The 23,347-nt window shown below is 37.9% G+C and overlaps 2 protein-coding genes across 4 annotated transcripts in view; one reads left to right on the top strand and one right to left on the bottom strand.

Annotated features, from left to right (window-relative positions):
- Positions 1-889: 889 nt before the first annotated feature.
- On the bottom strand, positions 890-9,301 carry scimp (SLP adaptor and CSK interacting membrane protein). 2 transcript variants are annotated; one of them, XM_084730111.1, is made up of 4 exons: positions 8,805-9,301; positions 4,361-4,404; positions 3,418-3,496; positions 890-2,195 (listed from the first exon to the last, which is right to left on the bottom strand). In XM_084730111.1, the coding sequence occupies exons 1-4, from the start codon at positions 8,929-8,931 to the stop codon at positions 1,666-1,668; spliced, it is 780 nt and encodes a 259-aa protein (XP_084586237.1). In that variant the 5' UTR covers positions 8,932-9,301; the 3' UTR covers positions 890-1,665. The 2 variants fall into 2 exon arrangements, with proteins under 2 accessions (XP_084586237.1, XP_084586238.1); XM_084730112.1 differs by having other exon boundaries at positions 3,418-3,512; positions 4,356-4,404; positions 8,805-9,299.
- A 3,093-nt stretch (positions 9,302-12,394) lies between these two features.
- Positions 12,395-23,347, top strand: part of rabep1 (rabaptin, RAB GTPase binding effector protein 1) — a 42,878-nt gene continuing 31,925 nt past the window's right edge. For both annotated transcript variants that reach the window (XM_084730109.1, XM_084730110.1), the window contains exons 1-5: positions 12,395-12,540; positions 18,974-19,102; positions 19,409-19,612; positions 21,836-21,996; positions 22,445-22,564. In XM_084730109.1, the coding sequence (XP_084586235.1) occupies positions 12,495-12,540; positions 18,974-19,102; positions 19,409-19,612; positions 21,836-21,996; positions 22,445-22,564 (660 nt within the window). In that variant the 5' untranslated portion in view covers positions 12,395-12,494. The remainder of the gene's footprint in view (positions 12,541-18,973; positions 19,103-19,408; positions 19,613-21,835; positions 21,997-22,444; positions 22,565-23,347) is intronic.

Raw genomic sequence — 23,347 nt, 5'->3', positions numbered from 1 at the left:
ACTGTCAGCGAAAAGGATAATGTCATAAATGAGACTGACAATACGTCATCGAGCCCCACTGTCAGTTCATCGACCCACAGACAGAGGAAGACAAAAGTAGCATGACAGCTGCCTGATCAAACTTAATTTATTAAGATTTCGTGTACACTTAGAAGAATTCATACAAATCTGTCAAAACTTTAATTCAAAAACACAGAAATATACATTGTTGTATACACTGGGATCTTAGGTTTTCTATCCACCAAAAGGGGGCATTAAGTCGTGTAAACATACGAAATCTGACAAATCATTGTTATGTCAGTGCTTCTTGATTGATCAGCAACTGAAAAGACAACAGAGTGAAAATCTGGAGGGACATTGAGCTATATTGCAAGGAAAAATTATGTATTTCATCATTAATTTGCTACCGACAACGAGTAATGTTAGCATTAACCACTTGGTAGCTAAAATTACTGTTTGATAGTGTTGTATGATATGATAAAAAGGTGTAAATTAGTTCTCAGATATGGACAGAATAATTAATTTCAGCCTTTTCTGTTGTATCATATAACACTATCAAACAGTGATGCCAGTTCAGAGGTGGTTTATGATAATAATATGCTCTCTAGCTATAAGCTAACACTAGCTCATGAGTCAAATTATGTTGTTTGAACTTGAATTACAGCCTCATGTCCTTCTGGATTTTGACTATCCATTATCTTTTCTGCTGGTACACAAATTTTTGTACCAGGCTGTGAACATTTTTATTGGCTCTTAATATAGGGGTCTATAGGGATTGACTCACTTTTGGAGCCAGCCTCAAGTGGTCATTCAAGGAACTGCAATTTTTTGGCACTTCAATGTTGGCTTAATTTTTCACCCCCAGAGGAAGAGCATGACGGGTAACCCGACGGGTTTGGGTCGGGTTGGGCCGTATTTCTCACATATTTCATGGGCTTACGTCGGGTTCAGGCTGTGCCGCTGTCACCAGTTCAAATCCCCCCCCATGCTGTATGGTCGCTGTCACTGAAAACTCCCACTGTTTAGTGCATAGAAGGAAGCTCGTTAAGAAAAATGTCAGGCTGAAATATGTTAATGACAGACGAGTTCTGGTCAAGTTCGGACAGAGGTTTGTCAGGCTTGGACCTTCTTCGGGCTCAACTTTTCAGGCCCGATTCAAGGTCTACCCAGAGGTCATCACTTGGCACAAAGCCAGGCTAGCTGTTTCCCATTGCTTTCTGTCCTTATGCTAAGCTAAGCTAATCACCAATCAATAATTAACAAATATACGTACATCAAATAATTGTTTGTTGACTGTCCAGTCCAACCAACTACTAAAAAAGTCAAACCAACTATAAATAGACTTTTTGCAGCCTATTAACAACGTTGGTTTAAGTTGGAATAAATTAGCTAAATCAAACCTTTCTGCCACTGTTGTCTGAAAAGTACTTAAGACTTTCATCAGATTTCTGCCTCTTGTGCTTTCTTTCCTAAGCTGGTGCACATAAAATACAAGTAACTTCAACTCTTATTTTCTTTTTCATGCATATTTAAAAAGTTCAAAGGGTCAAAATGAAATCTGTGGGAAGATGAAGAAGAAATTTCTGTTTTCTCTGCTCGGCAGGATCCAGAAAGTCGAAAAGTGTCTTTTAGAATAATTTCCCTCCTGTTCTCTCCTTTACGGTGTTATCCCACGTCGTCGTAGTCCTCTTCACCCTGGGTGTCGTCTTCACCTCCAATGTCATCGTAGTCCTCTGTGGAGGTGTTGTCCGCCGCTGGATCTGGATCATTGTATGGTGGATAAGGAGGGAGAATTCTCTCCTCCTCATCCACCTTCACATAGTCAGGCATGTCCTGTTCGTAGTCAGACGTGGCCTGCTCGTAGTCCGCCTTGTCCTGCTCGTAGTCGGGCGTGGCCTGCTCGTAGTCCGCCTTGTCCTGCTCGTAGTCGGGCGTGGCCTGCTCGTAGTCCGCCTTGTCCTGCTCGTAGTCGGGCGTGGCCTGCTCGTAGTCCGCCTTGTCCTGCTCGTAGTCGGGCGTGGCCTGCACGTAGTCCGCCTTGTCCTGCTCGTAGTCGGGCATGGCCTGCACGTAGTCCGCCTTGTCCTGCTCGTACTCAGGCGTGGCCTGCTCATAGTCGCCATCGGCCTGCTCATATTCGGACGTACTCAGTTGATGGTCATGTTCCTCAGCCAGGTTCTCATAGCTCTGGTGCTCTGAAACAACAGATTTCATATATTCACACAAACTACATTGAAATTGCGTCGAGCAACAAGCTAATCTTTAACGTTACCTGGCTGATGTTAGCAATAATAAGTTTAGAGTTAAATTGGACTCTTCTTCATGTTTTTCACACCTCGCTAATATTAAAATGCTAATGCTAAATGTTGTTGTTGTTAATGTTAAAATGTTTATTATCAAATGCTATTGTAAAAGACTATATTTTCAGAGCGCTTGAACATTTCGACACTTATAGCATCACTCTTATATAGTTTGAAACCCCAAAATCTTTTCTCTTGGTGAGAATTTAGCCTATGAGTGAATAACAACATATAGCCAACAGGCCTTTACTGCAAACAACTGACCCTTCCTAAGTCCCGCCCCTTTTTTGTTCTTTGTCCTGTTGAGCAAACTTGGTACCACGGTCAACTTACATTATAGGGTCACATAGTTAGCAATTGCTAGTATGAGCTAATTTAAGATGTAAATACTCTATTAAGCATCATCAAGCATATCTCAGAATAAAAACAGGGAAGGAGAAAGTTGACTGAGGTTGCTCAACTGTCACTGGAGCAAAAAACGGTATCATGTATATTTATAGACAGCAGAGAGTTAAAGATTTTTCCAAACTTGGCAGGAAAAGCAGGGTTCTCCTTTAAAGTCTGTTGTGTATCCCTCCACAGTTTGCGGTAAATTTGCATCAGTGTGCCAAAAATAATTTATTATGGTCTGATCTATTACAAAAAATACTGGTACTTGTTTGTCCTAACTGAACATAATGTACACTCAGTCTGATTTCATGATGCATGGATGAACTTTGGTTCAGAAACCCGGGCTTGGATTAGAATATGTGGTTCTCTCTTGGATCTGAGTCCAGTTTCTGGGGGTTTTTGCAACAAAGAAAAAAAAGACAAAAGCCAAAACAAGTCACAGAGGGTGATTTCTAACTGTTGTCTAATTTTACTGTCATCCGCGGTTGCATGTTTGTTTGGATTGTGAATTCATTTCATACCACAACTATAATCCTCTTTCTATTTTTTTTTACCCTATAGATTTTTGTGTTATTGTCAAATTGCAGACAGAGGGAGGGTTTGTTGTCAACTCTTGTGATAATGTGGTGAAAGTGAGCGGAGGACATGTGGTTTAGAAGAGGGGAGGGAGACTGTGAGGGGAATTATTGCATCATATGATCCATTCAGGGATCCAACAGAGCCTTGCCTGATGTGAGAAACTGCGTCCGAGGAGGTAAAGCTGGAACGTTGGCTTTAAAGGTTTCTTTCTGGTAGCTGTTTGTCTCCTGGTATTTGTTGCTTCTGAAAAGTCAAGAAGAAGAAAAGTTGAGCTGTATGTTTTGTAGCCAGGAGAGAAAAATCTGACAGGAGGAACAGTTCCACTTTCTGGGAAATACACTCGCCGAGAGTTAGATGAGAAGACTGCACATGTGCCCATTAAATATAAAGCTACAGATAGCAGCTAGTTAGCATATCTTAGCATAGACTGGAAACAGGGGAGGGAAACCCAGACGGATTCTCTCCAAAGTTCCAAAACCTTTTTTTTTTTTTTGTTGGAGACCCTCTTAAAAATTAAAAATGACAAATCAAAATATATCTGTGCACTCCACCTGTTTTCACATTTGGACCTGTGATCAATCTGGCAACCACTAATCAATTAGTTGGTCCATAAAATGTCAGAAAATAATTAAAAACAATTAATTAATCCTGTCACTACCTTGTCAATTGAAAAAATAGGTCTAAACATGTTTGGACCTATTTTTCAATTAGTGATCAATCTGGCAATATTTTTCCACTAATCAATCAGTTGATTGGTCCATAAAATGTCAGAAAATAATTAAAAACAATTAATTAATCCTGTCACAATCTTGTCAATCGAAGGTGAAGTACGTCCATGTAGTCAATTTTTTTTACATACTTTATGCTAAGCTAATAATGCTAACGTTTCATATTTAACAGACAGCTATGAGTTTGGTATCAATCTTCTCACTTAACTCTCAACAATAAAGTGAACATGTGTATCTCCTCGAATGTGGAACTATTTTTTTTCACAGCAAGATCTAACTTTTAACAATCCTGAGAAAATCCATTTCTTTAATATAAAATGTGAGAAATATCGAGTAGAGTATTTATTTATATATTTACTGGACACTGAAGTCAGATCTGTTGGGAAGCCTTGAGATTCTGTGTTTGCCTGCGGAAAAAGAAAAAAAAGTTAATATCAAATCTTTGAGGACAAAATGAGCACAACACGATTTTTTACGACACTATAATAAGTTTTTTTTATTATTATGTATTTACTTTCAGCTTTGAGTAGGACATAATCATGAGAAAACCTCACACTTAACAATAAATAGTCACATTAGCACATTGGAGGTTACATTAAATCATGTTTATAGCTAAATTTATACACATACAGTATTCAAATTTTCACATGCACAATCTTCTTTTATCTCCACATGTGCTCATACTTATGATTATGAACTGTGTTATATTTTGTTCCCTTTATTTGCTCTATGTTTATCCATAACCTAAACCATCGCCCAGCCCTTCTCTTTGCTGCTGCAGCCCAGTTTCCCCACAGGGATCATTAAATTTTCATCTAAGCTAATCAAATCCAGAGGGTACCCCCCTAATAATAGCAATTCATACAATTATAATAGTTTTTCCTCTGCTTTGCAATGAGCCCCCTCAGATTAATACTTTCACAGTTACAGTGACGGTCTGTAATGGTTTGGTTTCCCTTCCTTTGCTTGGTTATATTGTGGTTATACAGTGCAGTTTATTGGTTTTTCAGTTAACTAAAAAAAACAAGTACTTATATTGAAAATGAAACTTATGTCTGTTCACTTCTTTATACTGTAAATTTAAATGTTGTGTGAATTTCCTCTTGAACATGGAGGTCTAATAAGTACATTAGGTTGAAATGTGGCTGAAGGAGTGTCACTGTTCCTCTACGGGCCGGTGCTAAAACGTAACTAAAAAGTGCATTTACTTAAGTATTTCCATTTCATGCTGCTTTATACTTCCACTCCACTACAATTCAGAGCCTCAGAGTACTTAAGATTTTACATACAATTAATAATTTATAAAATATGATGCACCATTATAGACAAAACAACACAGAATTATTTAAAATTAGCATATCGATTAACTATAACTGTAAAATGCTTCATACACACTCATGGATCAGTAATACTGATCATTACAATCACTGGGACCATTTTTCTACATTATTATTGCTTTTACTTTATTAATAACACTAATATACTTTTTATTTAAGAGAGATTTTCAGTGCAGGAACTTGGCAGTATTGCAGCCTTAACTTAAGCAAAGGTCAAAAGCAGCAGTGATGACCAAATCTCAAACACACCACTGAGAAAATGGGACACTTTCACCGTCAACATGGGACACCTTACGTTTTGATATATGTAGAAAAACAGACAAATTAAATAAGAAGACTAATTTCAACATTATGAAGGTTTAAATAACCATCTAATGAAAATACAAGACAATTGAGATACTGAAAAAAAGACTTTCAAAACAATTTGATGAAAACACCTTGCTCAATATGTTAATGTGTTTCTTCAAATAACCATAAGTGAAATATACAACAACACAATGAGACACTCATGTAAAACACGAAAAAGTATTGAACATTTGTTGCCCTTCTCTTCTGAAATGCAGCCTACTTCCTCCACGCCGCAGCAGGTTTATGTCACTCTAACATGTTTCAGTCATGTCACTTCCCACCGACGTGCCACTGAGGATTATGATGCGTGCTGCTGGTTTGTGCAGTTTATTACCAGCTTGTTTCACTCAACACCAGTGTCCACCTGCTTATAATGTTTATCCTGGAAAACACACAGCTGTCTGTAGCCAGATCATTTACTTCAGTAAAATACTCTGGAGTACTACAAGCTAACAGCCTGGCCAAAGTCTGTGGTGATTTACACAGCTAGCTATTTATGTGTTTGTTTGTGTGTTTGCTTGTTTGTTTGTTTGTTGTTTATCAAAGACATAGCTTTAATAAAAACTGTTCACAGCAAAGTGATTTCTCAAACTATCAGGGTGATATCATGTCAAGTTAATAGCTACATCTATTTATGTAACCAAAAATCACATATGACAAACTTGCTTCAGTCTTTACAGTCTGTACGGCGTACAGCGTGACGCCGTGTGCTCTTTACTCACATTAAGAACAGAGAAGAAAAGGAAGAAACTTCAGGAAGACAGGGATTCCCCTTCCCAGACTGACATAGTGTAAATGACCCATATTTATTTTTGTTCTGCGTAGGTCCGACCAAACCAACGGCTTTTCACCCACACTGTGTTAGAAATAACGTCCTGAGGAGGATTTCTCAAAGCTACAGTTCATAAAACCCAAACTTTCTGCAGCAGAGGAGAAAATATGTGAAGGTTTTTATGTGATTTGAGTTTTTTTCTTAAACCTATAAGGTGTGGGTGATGCTAGAAGCATGCTACATGCTAGAAAATTAGTAAATAATTAATAGTTCCCTGTGTGATTTTATTATAGAGGTGTGATAGTTTAAAATAGATCCTGGTCAGCTGATATCATTGATCCAACATTGGCCTTTATCGGTCAATTGGCCCATATGTTGTCTTTTTTGTTTGTTTGTTTTTTTACAGAACATAATGCAGTTTTTCTGTGTTTTGTTTGTGTGTGTGGTATTTTTTAGACAGTATTTATTCTTATTTGATCCATCTTTTAAACTCAAGTTGTTCTGTTTTTTTTTTTTATTTCTAATATTTATAAATATTAAAAAATACTAATGAAAGTTAGTGTTTCAGTACCCAGATATCATTTATATACATATAATGAAAGAACATTGGTCAATATATTATACTGACAAGTATTATACATGTATATATTATTAAATATGTTATTATTAAATTATATATTGGATTTTTTTTTAACTCCCTAATATCAGAATCTGAATCAGCCCCAAATATCCAGTATTGGTCGGGGCCCTAATTTAAATCCCTGCACACACAGGACGCGTGTTTCCTGGGGACCTCTAGTAATTTGTAACAATTGTTAAGGTCCTTAATGCAAATCTGCCAAGTCTCTAATTTGTTAAGTAAAACTTGGAACATAAATGACCTTCCATATTTCACCAAACAGAGAAGTAGAGCTTCAGATCAGAATATGCCACACGAAACAGAAAAATCTGGGGTTATTTCCTTAATTTCTAAACATGAGGTTCCCTGGTCGTACTGGTCCCGTGCTAACAGGCCTCAAGTCACGTAGTAAAACAGCTTCAGTCTAAACCAGGGATCAGAACTGTATTCATATAGAAGGGCAGGAGTGGGCGTGGCCTATACATATATAAGTCACAGGTTGTATTTTCTATGCTAATATTCACTGTCAATGCAATCACTGTCAGTATTGGCTTATAATTAATTATAATCTTCACACTGTAATTGTCACATATTATGAACTGTCTGAAACCCACCACCACTTCCTTTTTAACTGGGGGATGTTGAAAATTCATAAACTGAAAGAAAAGTTTAATAAATTTAAAGATTCTGTTTTGCATTGGAAACAGAAACTCTACAGTAAAGACGTAGCAGTAAATGAAAATCAGTTGAAGGAAACAATCTTGGTTCATTAAAGCTACAGCAGTTTTTAACTAGTTATGAAACAGTTTCAGTTTAATACTGATTACCTGAGTTAGCAAACAGGACCATCAGTGAGAGGATTGACTATTAGATTTATTGTTTATTGTATCGTTAATCTGATGCCAGGTCAGATTCTCCTTGAAATCACATGAAATGAGCCTGTTTATATTTAAGTTACAGTCAGTAGTATGTTTTCCAATCGGCATGAGGGTGAGTAGATAATGAGTGAATTTTCATTTCTGGGTGAACTATCCCTTTAAAAACTCCTTTGTACCTTGTGCATTAAGCTTGCTAAATTTGTACATGTAATTTGGCATTTTACTGATTAAATGTTGTGTGTTTTTATTTAGTTTTTATTGTATTCTGTATGTTATATGTACAGGAGATATTTCTGTTCTTCTTTTCAGTCTGAACTTTGGTTGTTTGTACATGAGTTCTTTTTTTTAAATCCTGTGCCCTGACTGCAAGTCAAGTTTTTCATACTTGGGATAATAAAAATCTGAGAAATAAACATAAAAAATAATGTACAAAATAAGCCAGAGTCTTATTGTAACACCAAAAAGTGCAGTAAGGTGCAGAGCCTGGATTGCACACAAAAAATACTTTTTTAAAAACATTTTATGTCTATGGTTCAAATGCTGTTTAGAAGAAATATTCACACTTCTGTAAATATTGGTCGAGGTGCTTCTCGCAGGCTTTCATAATAGGTAAAGAGGAACAACACTGTCACACAAGTTCTGTACACATTAAACATCTGTAGCATAGTTTTTCGCCACTTTTCTGAAAATCATCATGTTGCGTTAGCAGCTTTTCCATTACAATAAGAGGGAAAAGAAGAAGCATGAGAAAGAACAGGCAAAAAGCAATAAATATTTTTGTTTTGGCATGCAAATGACAATGCTGATTCCAGTATAGATTATGATAGATGTATTGAGAGGAGATTCAACCTACCTCTGCTGGATATGCACTTGTTAATGAGGAGGAAGATGAGACTGATCACCACAGACACAAAAATCATCGCAGCTATCACCCACAGCCATTTGTATTTGCTCAGAAGATCCATGGGCGCTCTGCTCATCAAAGTGAAGAGAAAGAAAAAAAGAGTGATCACATAAAAGCTGACATAAAAACTTCACAACAGGACAACATGTGAGCTGCTGCTTTTCAGTATACAGCACTGAGGATCGGAAAGAAGACCATTCACCACTTCCCCTTTCTGTGCGTTGACTAAGTCTTAAGGTTATTTTTGGTATTTACTCTTAGCCTTCTGAGAATCAAACTGGCCTCCTCACAATCTCGAGGGACTTTTTTTTTTTTCTTGTAAGTCTACCTCCTCCTGCAGCGGGCAAGAATCACAAAAATATGACAGCCAGAGGCATCTCTGCCTGTACTTGACATAAACTTGAAAGAGGAGCAAGGCAGTTTTCTAATTAATTGTTTGTTCCCTTATCTCTATGAGCAGAATGATAGAAATGTTATTTTTTTTCTGTTTATCTGTGTGCCCCATATCCTCTGTGAGCAACAGCTTCCGGCCAGCTTCCAACAAAAAGAGCCAAAGAGAAGGCAAGTCTGACAAATGCAGCTGATTCAGAGCGAACTCATGCTGGATGCTGTGGTATTCTTTCACATGGAAGCACATAAACAGACTTTTATAGCTCAAGTAACAGGCTCAAACTTTACTTTTTTATGCTAGAATTTTGTTTATTTACTTCTTAAACAACAAAAAGATCAATTTCTATGATTATAGACATAGATCTTTATAGGATTAATTTCTAAATTCTTTCAGTTTCGATACCACATGAGAACTTCTTCTTTTTTCCAACTACTCAGAATCTGCCTTACCTTTGCAAAAAACAGCTGATCACTTCCCGGCTTGATTAAAGATGAGTGTCAGTCTCAGTACATGGGTGAGAACGGTGGACGGAGATACAGACAATACTCATCATGTGTTGGATTTGCATGACAGTTTCTAATTTTCTTAGTTCACCAAATTTGAAGGCTGAGACTGCACTGTCTCCTCCCCACACTCTGCCATGCTCCAGTGAATACACTGTGTGTGTGTGTGTGTGTGTGTGTGTGTGTGTGTGTGTGTGTGGGTGGGTGTGGGTGTGTATGTGTGTTTCTGGGAGAGTCATATGAAATGTATACATCTGTGTGAAGACTTGAATTTTGCTCTAAAGGGAATTTGTGAAGTTTTGGAGTATTTTTTTCTTTGGAGTCTCTGTGATGTTAAAGATGCCAAAACCAATATTTTTCCCATTTGATGTCAGTGTCTTGTGACAGTTTTGGTTAAAGCCGGAACAGAACAGAACATTCATTTCCGAGTCTCTTTTATATTTTCAGTTCCTCTTAAATTAGCATTATGTTAGACCTGCATTTGTTTACAGATTTTAGCGCAGGGATACTCAACCTGCTTTGCCTGGAGGCAACGTTTGCAAAATGACAGGAGGCCAGGGGCCAGTTCATAGACAACATTAATAATAATGTTATTTATCAGATAAAAGGCCTATAACTCATTTTTCTTTGAACTTCTTAACTAAATTTAAGAAAAATCTGTAATTTATTTACTGTAATGTATCATAAAATCACCGTGACATGTCATCAGAAATAAATGAAACTTGTTAAATTGAAATACTTGCTACTCTGACATCAACACCACATCCATGGCGTCCTCCCTTGAATTTCTATTTCAGGCTGGAACAACTGTTTTATTTTGGCTGTTTCACATTAATTACAGTTCAAATTAATGCTGAATATTCAGCGCCTGAGCAAGTGTCTGTTTATGAGTCATAAGAAGTCATTCGTAATCTTTTAGAAGGCATAATAGTGTATAATGGTTAAATTAAGCAAAATATTAATGGAGTTTGGCAGGCAGTGAAACACTAAAACTCTGGTCTGTATTTTCAGAACAGTGGGCTTTTTATTAGGATAATGGGACTAACTTTACATTGACAGACAACTGACAGCTGATCCATTTACAGTGTAGGACTCATCGTCGGTTGTTACTTTCACTCTATAAAGTTGCACTTGTCCTGTGTTCCTGCAGGGTTCCTGCAGCCTGCCTGAGATTCTTCATGTCTAAGTAAGAGGGGGAGGGAGGAAACAAGTCACCTCAACAATAAGTTGTATATTTAATAGGGATTCAACCTATGTGATGTACAGTCTGTGGTTCAAACTCACTATTTGGACTGCAAAACTTATTTTTGGACATATAATTGCTACATATTGCTCCTTTGAAAGGACAGATAAATTAGATATTTTACTGCATTTAATAAGTGCAGCTGCATTTTAACAAAAGAGTTCATGCAACAGAACTGGCGACTTGTCCAGGGTATACCCCGCCTCTCGCCCAATGTCAGCTGGGATAGGCTCCAGCAGCCCCGCGACCCTTACGGAATAAGTGGTTACAGAAAATGAATGAATGAATGAGGTCATGCAACATTAAACACAGCTGGAACTTCTTCCATTATGCAATCAATAAAATGTTGGAATCATTCATAAAGATAAACTGCTCTTACCATGGACATAGAGCACATTTAAGCTCTTTTAGTGTAAAACTCACATTAAAGGGATCAAAATCATCAGCATTTCTGTGTAACTTTTGCTCCTCTTCACCAGCTCACCAACTCGCCAGCTGATCTCAACACACTTCGCACAGCCTGAAAGGCCATCACAAGATCAGCCTCATTTATCCCAACCCATTCCCATCATCCCCTCATGTCAGGTCCCTGCACCATCCTGTCGGGGGTTATTTTGCAATAATGACCTGCTCACTGTACATTATCCTGCACATTACACAGCTTCTTACTTTTAAAAAATCAATAGCTCTAATTGGATTAAAAATGATCTAATTCCTCATCCAGAGTCTCTGTTCTGAACTGCATCCTTAGCAACTGTCTGTTCTGTTATACAGAATTAACAGGCCTTAGAATTCTGTTATTGACCAATCAGAATTGAGTATTTTACAAAGCTATGTAATAAAACTGTCATGTTTGTCCCTCCTACTTGAAAAAAAAAATCAATTTATTTTCACTGTGAATTAGAAAATGGTTGGAGGGCCACCTGGCACCCTTTCAAGGGCCAGATTTGGCCTGCAGGGCCAAAGCTGCATTAGGGATCAGATATAACAGTGTTTTTTGTGCAGCTGCCTTTTTGTTTTATTACTCAATTAACTGTTTATGTGTCAGAAAGGGATAAGTAAAATTTATATGTGAAATCCGACACTTTCTAATTCTTTAGAGATAATTCAGTGTGAATTACTTTTACTCTGAAAGGTGTCACCGGAATCAACCAAGCTAGCTAAATTTAACAGAGGTGCTACAGGAAATAGATAAATACAAATATTAAACAAATTGTAATTTGTGAAAAATGACTGGCGTGGCTACGTGCCGTTAGTATTTACTCTAAAAAGGTCATTAAAATTTCCACTCTTTGCTATGGTCTGTGTTTCTGTATCGCTACGTGTTACAGGTGTCAACGAGCCGTGCTGATATAGATTTTTATTGTGAAAGTCAAACCGGAAAGCGCGCTTTTCCCCCTTCGCTAGCTTGACACTAGTTGTGATGTTAGCCTGTTTTCTTGGACACTCCTAGCGCTTATCCCACTTCCCTGGTAATTGCCTCAAGCCCCCCTCAGGAAACCATGGCCGAGCAGGCCTCGGGACCCCCTCTGTCGTCCCAACATGACGGTAAATTTGCTGTGTTTTGGGGGTTTTCTGGTGGGAGTGTTGAGGGCTGGGAGCACCGAAGCCAGCGGCCTCTGCATCCTTGACAACATTAGCTTGTTAGCATCATCAGGGCGACGTGTCACTGGCTGTCACTGGCTTATATTGAACCTTTAACACTACGCAGTTTGTGCATTTACGTATATCGTCTTGAACTAATTTCCGGGGTCTTACTAAAGCTTCATAATGCTAAATAGGAGGTATGTGCTGTTGCATCCTAGTATAACCAAGCTAACGCTATTTTCTCTTTAATGCTAGCTTACTATTCGTACTACAACCTAGGTTAGCTGGTTAGCTTGTAGCCTGAGGTAGTCTGACTAATTTGATCTAAGGGTCGGCACCGGCCTCTGTTAACCTGGCCCAGCCTTGTCAGTCTCTAACATGGATCATATGGGTCTTATCAGTCCATTACAATGTGCAGTGTGTGGCCTGCACACTCGGGGGCTGGACCATAATACAGGAGGTTGATCCTGCAGGAGGTTTCTCCCTTTGGTTCTCAAACAGAGGTCCGGGGACCATCCTTGGGTCCTTCAGGGAATCTATGCTGTTGTTTTAAAAAGGCCTTTCACCCCGAAAACAAAAATACACATTTTTCTTTTTACCTGTAGTGCTATCTATCTATTTATCTATCTAGATCAGACATTCACAAAGACTGGGTCGTGGCCCATAGTTGGGTGGCAGTAAGTTTTATTTGGGTCCCCTCAAAAATGGAAGACCATCAGAAGAAATTATGCAAATTTAAGATTTATATCAGTACACTTTTCATACAGCATTTAAAATTTGTATATTGTTTGACTGAGGAGAGGACAAAAATGAGAGCCTGTTAATTCCACTTAAATGTGCTGTCTTGTTTATGAAGTAGGATAATTGTTTTCCAGATGAGAGGAAATAAAAACAATGAGATGGCCTGTTAATTCAGCCTAAATGCATGTATTTCTCATCTCTAAAATACTTAACATCTATAGATGTTTTCAGCAACATGTGTCAATACGGTGATGCAGAAATGGCAGTAAAAAAGTTCGGGAACGTTCATTTATGCACAAAGTAAATCTCCAACTCTCTCAAGATTTACTGATGAGGCCTGTTGTTATTGTGCTGCAATGGCTTGATATTTTAAAAAAGTGGGTCCTCAGACAAAATGTTTGGGAAACACTGATGTAGAGTGTTTAGGTGTCAGATGCTGAGTAATAGATTTCAGCAATCTATTTAAATAACTCAACAGCAAAGTCTCTTTACATGAAGTCATGAATCAGTCACTCAAGAAAATGCACAGACTTCGTTCTGAGCAGTTTCCAAAGTTAGTTTTTACTTTCCCCCAACAAATTGATTTATCAGTTATTAAATAACAAGAAATGCTAGGGATGAGCCGATCTGATACTGACCAACGTCAATAATCAGATACGATCCATAAGCCTAAACTATCACATAAATTGATTAGCTAAACTTTTAGTGACATGCTGTAAAGAGAAAAGTGTCATAGAAGTAACACAGTTGACAGATATTTTAATTTGACATTTATTAAGTCAAAAAGTCTGTATGAAAAACTTTAAATACAATGAAGCAGCAGTATTCCATAACTGAGTCATGTTGTGGGCTTTGTATTCCTTCCTGTGGGGGAGTAGAATATTTGTTTCACAGTTTGAACATAATGTTCTTTTAGATGCCTAAGTTAAGCAAAATAACAACAAGTAACACAGTTGCAGGTTGCAGTATTGGTGACATGAAAAAGTGGTATCCCTAATAAATAACAAGTCATGTTTAATTGAGGGCTGCAACGCCTGTTAAATGGCAGAAGATAGAAAAAACAAACAAACAAACATTCATCTCAGTTTTTCCAAGTCTTTAAATGTCTCATTTTGTCAACACACATCTCTGCTTTCGATAGCTTCTCAAAACTGTGCAACTCACACCAAAACATTCTAAAATGCAACAGTAAGAAGAAGAATACGCATTTTTTGTTTTTGGGTGAACTGCCCCTTTAAGTGAGTGCAAATTTAATCTTGTAGGATTTTGTTTTGCTCATCAGTGCCACCACCAGATAATAATTTCTGGTTATTTACCGGTCACTGCTACAATCTGTAGCCTTAAATAGAGCTGATACAAGCAGGTACTGAAGTTTTGGTGGCTGTGAACATAATTGTTGGATGTATAAGATGTACATTATTATTATTATTTTGTTCATAGGTTTCAGTTATCACACTTTCCATATGCATCTTTGGGACTAAAGTGAGATCCCGTTTTCACTCTGCAGGTTTACTGCTGTGGAAACAGAAGAACCACAAAATAATGTGATTTACTGGCAGCGTGTTCATGACTGCTACAAGCATTAGAGTACATCCTCTGCCAGTCACTCTTTGTTTGTGACTGTCAGATGTTGCAAAACGTTTTCATGCCATGTACAATTCCTCCGACAGTAGGGACCGATCTGATCCAGCATGTTTGGTGATATCCATAGTCTGATGTTTTTTATGAATTATATTTAATTATACAGTTTTAAGCCCACAGTCAAAATATTACAGCACAAATTAAGTAATTTTAAAGACAGTCTACAGTTGAGTGAGCCAGTAACAGCTGATTAACTTAATATATCCGAATTTCTATTCTGGGCTGGAATAACTGTTATTGTTTGCCCATTTCATGTTAATTAGACTTCATATAAAAGCAGAATCTTTGCCGAATGAGTTAGAGCCTGTTTATGAGTCATAAAAAATTATTATTAATCTTGTAGAAGATGTAAATTAGTAAAACGGTAAATGTTTAAACGGTTGAGCAACATGTTTCAGAGCAGTGGGGTTTTGTTTTCAGGATAACGGGTTTAGCTTTACATTGACAGACAACTTGCATTTAAACAGATCACCAGCTTACAGTTTAACACTTGCTGTCACTTGTTATTGTCAGTTTATGGTGTTATGTGCGTCCTGCGCTCCTGAAAGGGAGAGGGAAACAAGTTGCTTCAGCCATAATCAACCTACTTGCTTTTTGGACTGCTGTACTCATTTTTGTATGCGCAGTTGCTTCATATTGTTCTTTAAATTCTGTGTGAAAGTTATCTGAAACCATCTAGATGATGATAGATTACTGTCAAGTTGCTATGCGGGTTTCTATGGTTTTGGACGTGCGGTTGGATTCAACCACACGTCCACGTCCACGCCCATGTTGTTTTCTTTAATTTTTTTCTCGGTAATTATCTATTTTATCAGTTGTGCAGTTCTTTGAGAACAGCATAAAATTGATCAGAACATTTGATTATCTGGCATTTTGAGATAATCGACATTGGCCGGGCGGATTTCAAGACTTTTGAAATCTACAGCAACTAATACATTTTTTTAAAACTGGTTAATCTTGAAATTGGCCATTAGCCACCCCGCTCTCTAAATAACCGCATCATTAGCCATTGAAAAACCCACACTAGTCAACCACTGCGTGCAATGAAAAAAAAAAAGTCTGTCTTCTTTTTATGAGGTGATTGTGCAGCGTCAGGTTTATAGCGTGCAGTTTTACCGGTACATTTTTAATGTCATGTACCAGTAGCGTTAGAAGTGGTCAGAGGTAAAGTTGGTTCTTGATCCACTGTCAGTCAGCAATGCAACAGTATTTCTACACTGACCCTGTTTACATGGTATGTAATATTCTCTATTTATCTCTAAAGCTTCTTTACTTATACTTTTGTTTCTCCAGGTTACTTTCTTTTGCTATGTTCATGTTTAATCCATGATGTTCCCACCTTTGGGTTGCTGCTGGAAAATGTACTGAGATAGAGCTTCATCCATATTTTCCTTATAGGTGAATTTTGTGTCGACTGTCTGTTGGTTAATGTAATTACTGGCTTTGTTTACATAGAGACTCATGTGATCTTTGTGCCTTCCTCAAGTGAGTTTTTCACACCAAGACAGACGGCATTACAAGTCAACACAAGCAGTTATTTTAAAAACAGTACAGCGTGACTATATTTTGAGTTAAAGTAAGGAGCTGAACATACGGTATGTTAACATTCACCAAGAACCCGTGTGAATTTATGTTAAGCTGATGTGATGATGGAATTTGTGCTTTGGAGTTTGTTCAGCTGTCACATGATGGTGGTGCTGAATTGTGCTGAACCGCCCTGCTGCTGTACTTGTAAATGTTTCCATTCGTCTGTCTGTGTTTGAGGATGTCGTTGTCTCTTTTCTTGGTCTGCTGGTTTTGAATAAAAAAGGAAATAAATAAGATGCAGGAAAACTCTGTGACTTCGTGAAGTAGGTTTGCGAGACTTTTGTGAATCATGGATTAATAGAGGAGAAAATATGCCCAAAGTTTGCTGTAGAATAGAAAAAGTTATGCTCTATGCTAAGTGACAGATACACTTTTAGGTAAATTTATCTGAAAGTATTTTCTTGGGAAGAGGTCACCTGATGAGCATTGATAGTCATAAATGATAATATCTGACAAGCCTGGTTTACAAATGCTTCAATAGTCCTGAAAGATCCAACTGTATCACAGAAATCACAAAAAATGGAAAATATTGCTGTGGGTTTATGTTTGATGTGAAATCAAGGTGACAGGTTATATTGCATATTAGTTTGTTTTATCTTTTACAATTTAAGAAACATCTGTTAACAGTGCATTTGGAGAAAACATTAGACCAATCTTGTACAGCTGGGTGATATTATTTATTAAAAAAAAAAATCAATATTTTTAGTCTATACAATATATATCTTGATATACACCTTTTCACTAAAATAACAGACCATAAATTCTCAAACAGTGCAAACATATGATGCTCTTAGGCCTGGGTGATATAGCTGCAAAGCTTGTCAGGATAGTGAAGTTTCATATTGATTAGTATAAATTATAACTGATCTTGTAGGTTGTGACCGACAACATGTTGTGTACTTTAAGGAGTGGAAATAACTAAGGTGATAAAATTAGTTTCTTGTATTATGGCCAGGCAATATAGACATAGTCAAATATCATAATATTTTTGACCAATCTCTATCAATATTGTGACAGTATTGATCCCAACAAAGCCCAAGCCCAACGAAATTCTGTCCAAAACCGACCCTCATTAGCATATTTCAGCCCGAACCTGATTACAGCCTGGCATTCTTCTTAACAAGCTTCTCTCTTTGTGTACGAAACAGTGGGAAATGATAATGATAATAAAAATGTAATAATAATGATAATAATAACAATATTACAGCCTGAACCCGATGTGAGCCCATGAAATATGTGAGAAATAATTCAACTCAACCCAGATCTGTTGGGACCCTTCAGGGCCGGTTGGGTTCGGGCACAGTGCTTTCACAGAATATTAACCCAGTTAGATTATGTGATAAATAAACATCACTACCGTGGATATAATGACTAAGTGGCAAATAATAGAACAGCTAAAACAGTCTGGTAAGTTCAGGAAATGACATCACTTTACTGCAGTGCAGCCTTTAAAACCAGGGAAAGGCAACATGTAACCTGTGCCATATTATTATATCCAAAATCTATCAGCATATCTAGTCTCATCTCACATATGATATAATATTGACATGATGCATTGCTGTAGATTAAACTAGCAGTATGTAAAGCAGTTAGGGCTGGGGAATATGGACGCAGATGCTTTCAAAAAATATCAACACAGTGAGATTTTCTGAGAAATAATTAAATAATGTGGATGTGATGACCAAGTGGGTAAACATCTGGAACAGTCTGGTGCATTCAGAACAACACTTATACCATATTATGATATAACAAATCCAAAATCTAAGATGATATCTAGTCTCATATCACAATATCAATATGATATCAATATGCTGCCCAGCCCTACAGTCATGCTAAGAGTTTCACTCTTTTTCCAAAACTGCTGGGGTTGGGAGGAATTACAAGGCTAAACTAGAATCATCATTTACTCTGCAAGCAGTTACTATTGATTAATCTGGCGTTTATTTTCTTGATTGATCGGTTGGTATATAATATGTCAATTTCTCAGAACTGAAGCTTAAATCTTCTTGTCATTGTTTTGTCAGAAAATATAATCTAAAACCCAAAGATATTCAGTTGTCTTTCACATTTCAATTTCTTTGTGAAGCTTGGACCAGTGCATGTTTGGAATTTGTGCTTGAAAAATTATTGAAACAGTTATTTGACCGTATTTAAACTTTTGATTATAGCATATGATTTGTTTGCATTCTCATTTATAGAGACTACAGATGAAAATTAGCTTGTAGCTAACTGTGGTACAGCTAAGGAGCTGTGCACTGTCCCTATCAAATAAATAAAATGAATAAAATTTGTAAGGCACTCCAAATGAAGTTGTTGAATGTTGAACATTCCTGCCTTTTAATTTGAAGGTTAAGTTTTAACTATATATAAAAAACAGTTGATTAATTGCATGTGTGTTTTTTTTTTCTCCCTCTCTGTTATCCAGAGGTTCTCCAGCAGCGAGTTGCCGCCTTGGAGCAGGAGAGGGCCGAGTTCATCAAACTCAAACAGCAGCTGGAAGCCGAGTTCAACCAGAAGAGAGCCAAGTTTAAAGAGCTCTACCTGTCCAAGGAAGGTATGGATCCCATAATCATGCAGTCTCACTGGAACTGTGCATTATGTAGCTTCCTTTGTGAGATAAATAATTAACGGGAGAGCTCAGATAGGTAATAACATCTTAGTGAGGAAGGAAGTTTCTGCTTGAAATACTCATAATGTTCATCTAAACCTGTTACATGATACACCAGCATTGTCTGGCTTTCTTTCATCACTCCAGTATATTTCATTACTACTCCTACTGGTTTCCTTCTTTTCTGTTTTTGCACATTCGCCGCCTCCTCCGTCAATCACGTCATCTTCGATCCATCTCGTCCCTCCCCAGAGGAGCTGAAGAGGCAGACAGCTGCGCTGGAGGGCGCCCAGAACGAGCTGAGCTCCGTCCAGGACCAGCTGGCTCAGGCCCGGTCCGAGATAGAGACCATCAAAGCGGTGGCCACCGTGTCGGAAAACACCAAACAGGAAGCCATCGACCAGGTCCGCAGCCAGTGGCAGGAGGAGGTGGCCTCGCTGCAGGCCATAATGAAAGGTAACCTGAGTCACACGGTATCATTTAACAAAGAACATGTGATTAAATGCAGCACATATTGTAACCATGCTGTGGAAATATAAACTGTATCAATGTGTATCAGTCTAAATTACATTTATCACACTCTGATTTTCATGAATGCGGCGACAGCTTTATTTATGAGCCAGACGAGGCAGAGTTGATCTTCAGTGAAAAGTGTGAAAGAGAACTGGTTGTTTCCATCGACGGTTGGCAAAAGCTGTTGACTCGTGTGAAATATGTGCCGTTGTATTTCTCTATTTAACATGCAGTTTAATCACAGCGCTGCTAGACTCAAGTGGACAGCGGAGTTAGTCTGCAGGAAAGCAGAGGAGACCTCGAATAATTCAAACATTTTATTTGACGTGGCATGAAGAGAGCAGAGAATTGGCTGAGTACAGGAAGTAAGGGGCATCGACACAGTTGTAAAGAAATGGAAGAACCAGTGCAGTGCTTGTGTTATATGTACATAAAATCTCCTGAAATAAAATAGAACGCTCCACCTGTATCAAAAATAATGTGGCTCATGAAGTGTGTTTCTGTTGGTGTGTTTTTATGCACATTTTGAAGTACTGCATCACAAATTCTTTATGAAAACAGTGAATTCGATACCAGTACCCAGTTGTACCTTTATTTGGTCCTTTGCTCTCTCTGTATTAACAAAATGTAATTTCAGTTGTAAAAAAAAAAAAGAGTCCAAACCTCCAGATTTCACTGTTGTTATTTATTATGAATATTTTGTTATCTATTTAGAGCATTTTAAACAACACATGAAATAAAATCCATCCCAACCTGTCTGTGTGTCTCCAGGGCAGCGCTGTTGTATACAATCATCGATTGGTGATATCTGATTGGTGAATTCGCTACAATACGTACGCTGCACACGCTCACTACGTCCAATAAACTGAACTAAGATGAGCTTCATTGGCTCATTAGCTCCTCGTAAAACACACTTCATTCAAACTCGACAGAAAAACATGTAAAACTCATCAGAACAGTCTTTGTTAGTCTGTCCACTCCTCAAACAATCACCAACTGTGGCGTGAGTGTAAAGAGTGAGCGACTCTGCAGGCTGTCTGTCTCTCACTCCTCATTCAGCTCAGAGCACTCGTGCTCCAGCTGAGTAAAAATAGTTTTACACTCACTTTAAGTAGTTTTTTCCTTTTTTTGAAAAAGTTGAGTTTGAGTTTTATATGGAGGTGGAATCATCTTTTCCTAATAAGTTCTGTTGTAGCGATTATTTAACTCACATGACTGATCAGCTGTTTCCACCGTCAGCGTCGACTGTCCCATTAAAGACTTCTTCTTCTTCTTCCTCTTCATCCTCTTCTTCATCATCTTTATCCTCTTGTAGTTCTTCGTCTTCATCATCGTCTTTGCCTTCTTGTTCATCATCTTCATCCTTTTCTTTTTGTTTTTCCTCTTCATCATTATCATCATCTCCATTATTATCATCTTCTTTTTCTTCTTCTCCATCTTCATCATCATCATCGTCATCATCATCATCTTCTTGTTCATCATAATTATCATCATCTTCTTTTTCATCTTTTTCTTCATCTTTATCTTCATCATCTTCTTTCTTCATCATTATCTTCATCTTCTTGTTTTTCATCATCATCTTTGCCTTCTTGTGCATCATCTTCATCCTCTTCTTGTTCTTCCTCTTCATCGTCATTATCATCTTCTTCATTATTATCTTCATCTTTTTGTCCTTGTTCTTCTTCGCCATCTTCGTCATCTTCATCATCTTCTCATTGTTCTTCTTCATCTTCATTTTCTTGTCCTCATCTTCTTTATCATCTTCATCCTCATTATCTTATTCTTCCTCTTTCTCATCTTCATCTTCTTGTTCTTCTTTTTGTTTTTGTTCTTCTGCTTCTTTCTTTGCTTTTTCTCTGAGGTTTGTTGGCAGTTGGCAAACAATCAGTTTTGTTTCAGGTTCATCAACCTTTACTTCTTCTGCTCTGTTTAATGTTGTAGCCTCTCCAGTCGACTTCTGACAGAACTGAGTTTTGCGTAGTTGATTGAAATGACCCTTATTCACCTTTACAGTTTTTGTTTTGTTTTGTTTTGGCGTCATTTCAAAACTATGCTTCAAATTCACTGGACAGTTTGGTGGAAACATGGCTGTTTTCTCCTGATCAAAAATAAAAAAAAAAGATTTGTTATATACACGTTCTTTGTTTCCTCTCTCTCATGCCACAGAAACAGTGTGCGAGTATGAGGTCCAGTTCCACCAGCGTCTGGAGCAAGAACGAGCCCAGTGGAACCAGTACCGGGAGGCAGTGGAGAGGGAACTGGGTGAGCTGAGACGTCGTCTCACCGAGGGCCAGGAGGAGGAGAACCTGGAGGATGAAATGAAAAAAGTAGGCCTCATTTTCTGCTTTAATGTGGGATTTAATTCCCATCTTGTCTTGTACAAGAAGCTGTAACGTACTTTGTTCTCATCACTGTTCTGTTTATGTATAGTTCAGGATGAGTATTAAAAAATATTTTAAGGTTTTGCAGGAGGAGGAAAGAGAGAGATTTTGGTATTTGGTTACTCAAAATGAATTTTGACACATATCTGACAAAAACTAAGTGATTACTGAAAAATTAAGATGGAGACACAGGATTAGAACTTGGAAATGTAGTTTTTAATTCACTGTGTCTTTAAAGAGTAACTTAACACGCCTTGAAAATACATTTTTCTTTAATAATGTTATATCATGTTTTTGCAGCTGTAAAAGGAAATGAAGCATATAAACAAACAGTAACTTGTGTAGCTGTACGCATGTATACATTTTTAATGAGGGAGTGTAAAACGTTTTAAAGGCCCAGGAGGATGCAGAGAAGTTGCGTTCGGTGGTGATGCCCATGGAGCAGGAGATCGCAGCACTGAAAGCCAAGCTGACTACAGCCGAGGACAGGGTGAAGGAACTGGAGGCCTCTAAGGTCAGTCAGCACTAACTCGATGATTTGAGATTGGAAAATGTGATGCTAAGATGATGTTAACCTGGCATGACATTGACCAGGCATGGCAGCTGCTCTCATTAAGTAAATTAAGTTTGAAAATGTTCTTTTATATTAGGAGTAGAAATACTTCCTGTTGCTCCAGACATGCAGAACTCACAAAGTAATTCCAAAATTTTAGAGCTGTGTCAAGTACGTCGACTAAGGGCCCATATCTGAATAGCGTGTTTTTGTTTTGTGCACCAGCATCTTTCCTCAGTTGTTTCCACTGAGGAGAGATCATCTGTCACGATGCCCAGCGTCTTTTTTTTTTCTTTTTTCTTTATTCAGAGCGCTCCGCCTTTTTTATGCGGCTGCTCCCAGCATTTCCTCTTGAAAATCTCTCAACTTTTCGGGAATGCACTGGTGTCATCACCGGCGCTTTTTTCAGGCAACCAATTGTAGCGCGGAGCTCTTCACCCTGGTAACCAGTGAAAATGGAGAAGAAGTTTATACTCGCTGTTTCCGTCTACCTGGAGCTCTATGACATGTCGCACAGAAACTACCAGAACAGAAAGAGGAAAGCACACTTGTGCGAGCAGATTTGCTGGACACTGAATGTTGCTGGTGAGTTTTTATCCCCCTACGTGTAGTAATCATGTTGTTACCTAGTCAGCCAGCTGTTAACATACCGTTACTACTGTTGCTTCCTTATACAAGATTGGGCTGAAAGGAGGACAGGAGCAAGAAAGATGAAGGTTTGTGCACATATTAGCTTTTTTAGAG

Source organism: Lutjanus erythropterus, chromosome 11, assembly GCF_056507025.1.
Source record: "Lutjanus erythropterus isolate fLutEry1 chromosome 11, fLutEry1.hap2, whole genome shotgun sequence".
NCBI classification, from domain to species: domain Eukaryota; kingdom Metazoa; phylum Chordata; class Actinopteri; order Lutjaniformes; family Lutjanidae; genus Lutjanus; species Lutjanus erythropterus.
Note: the sequence above shows the minus strand (reverse complement) of the source record. Positions and strands in the feature narration are given on the sequence as shown.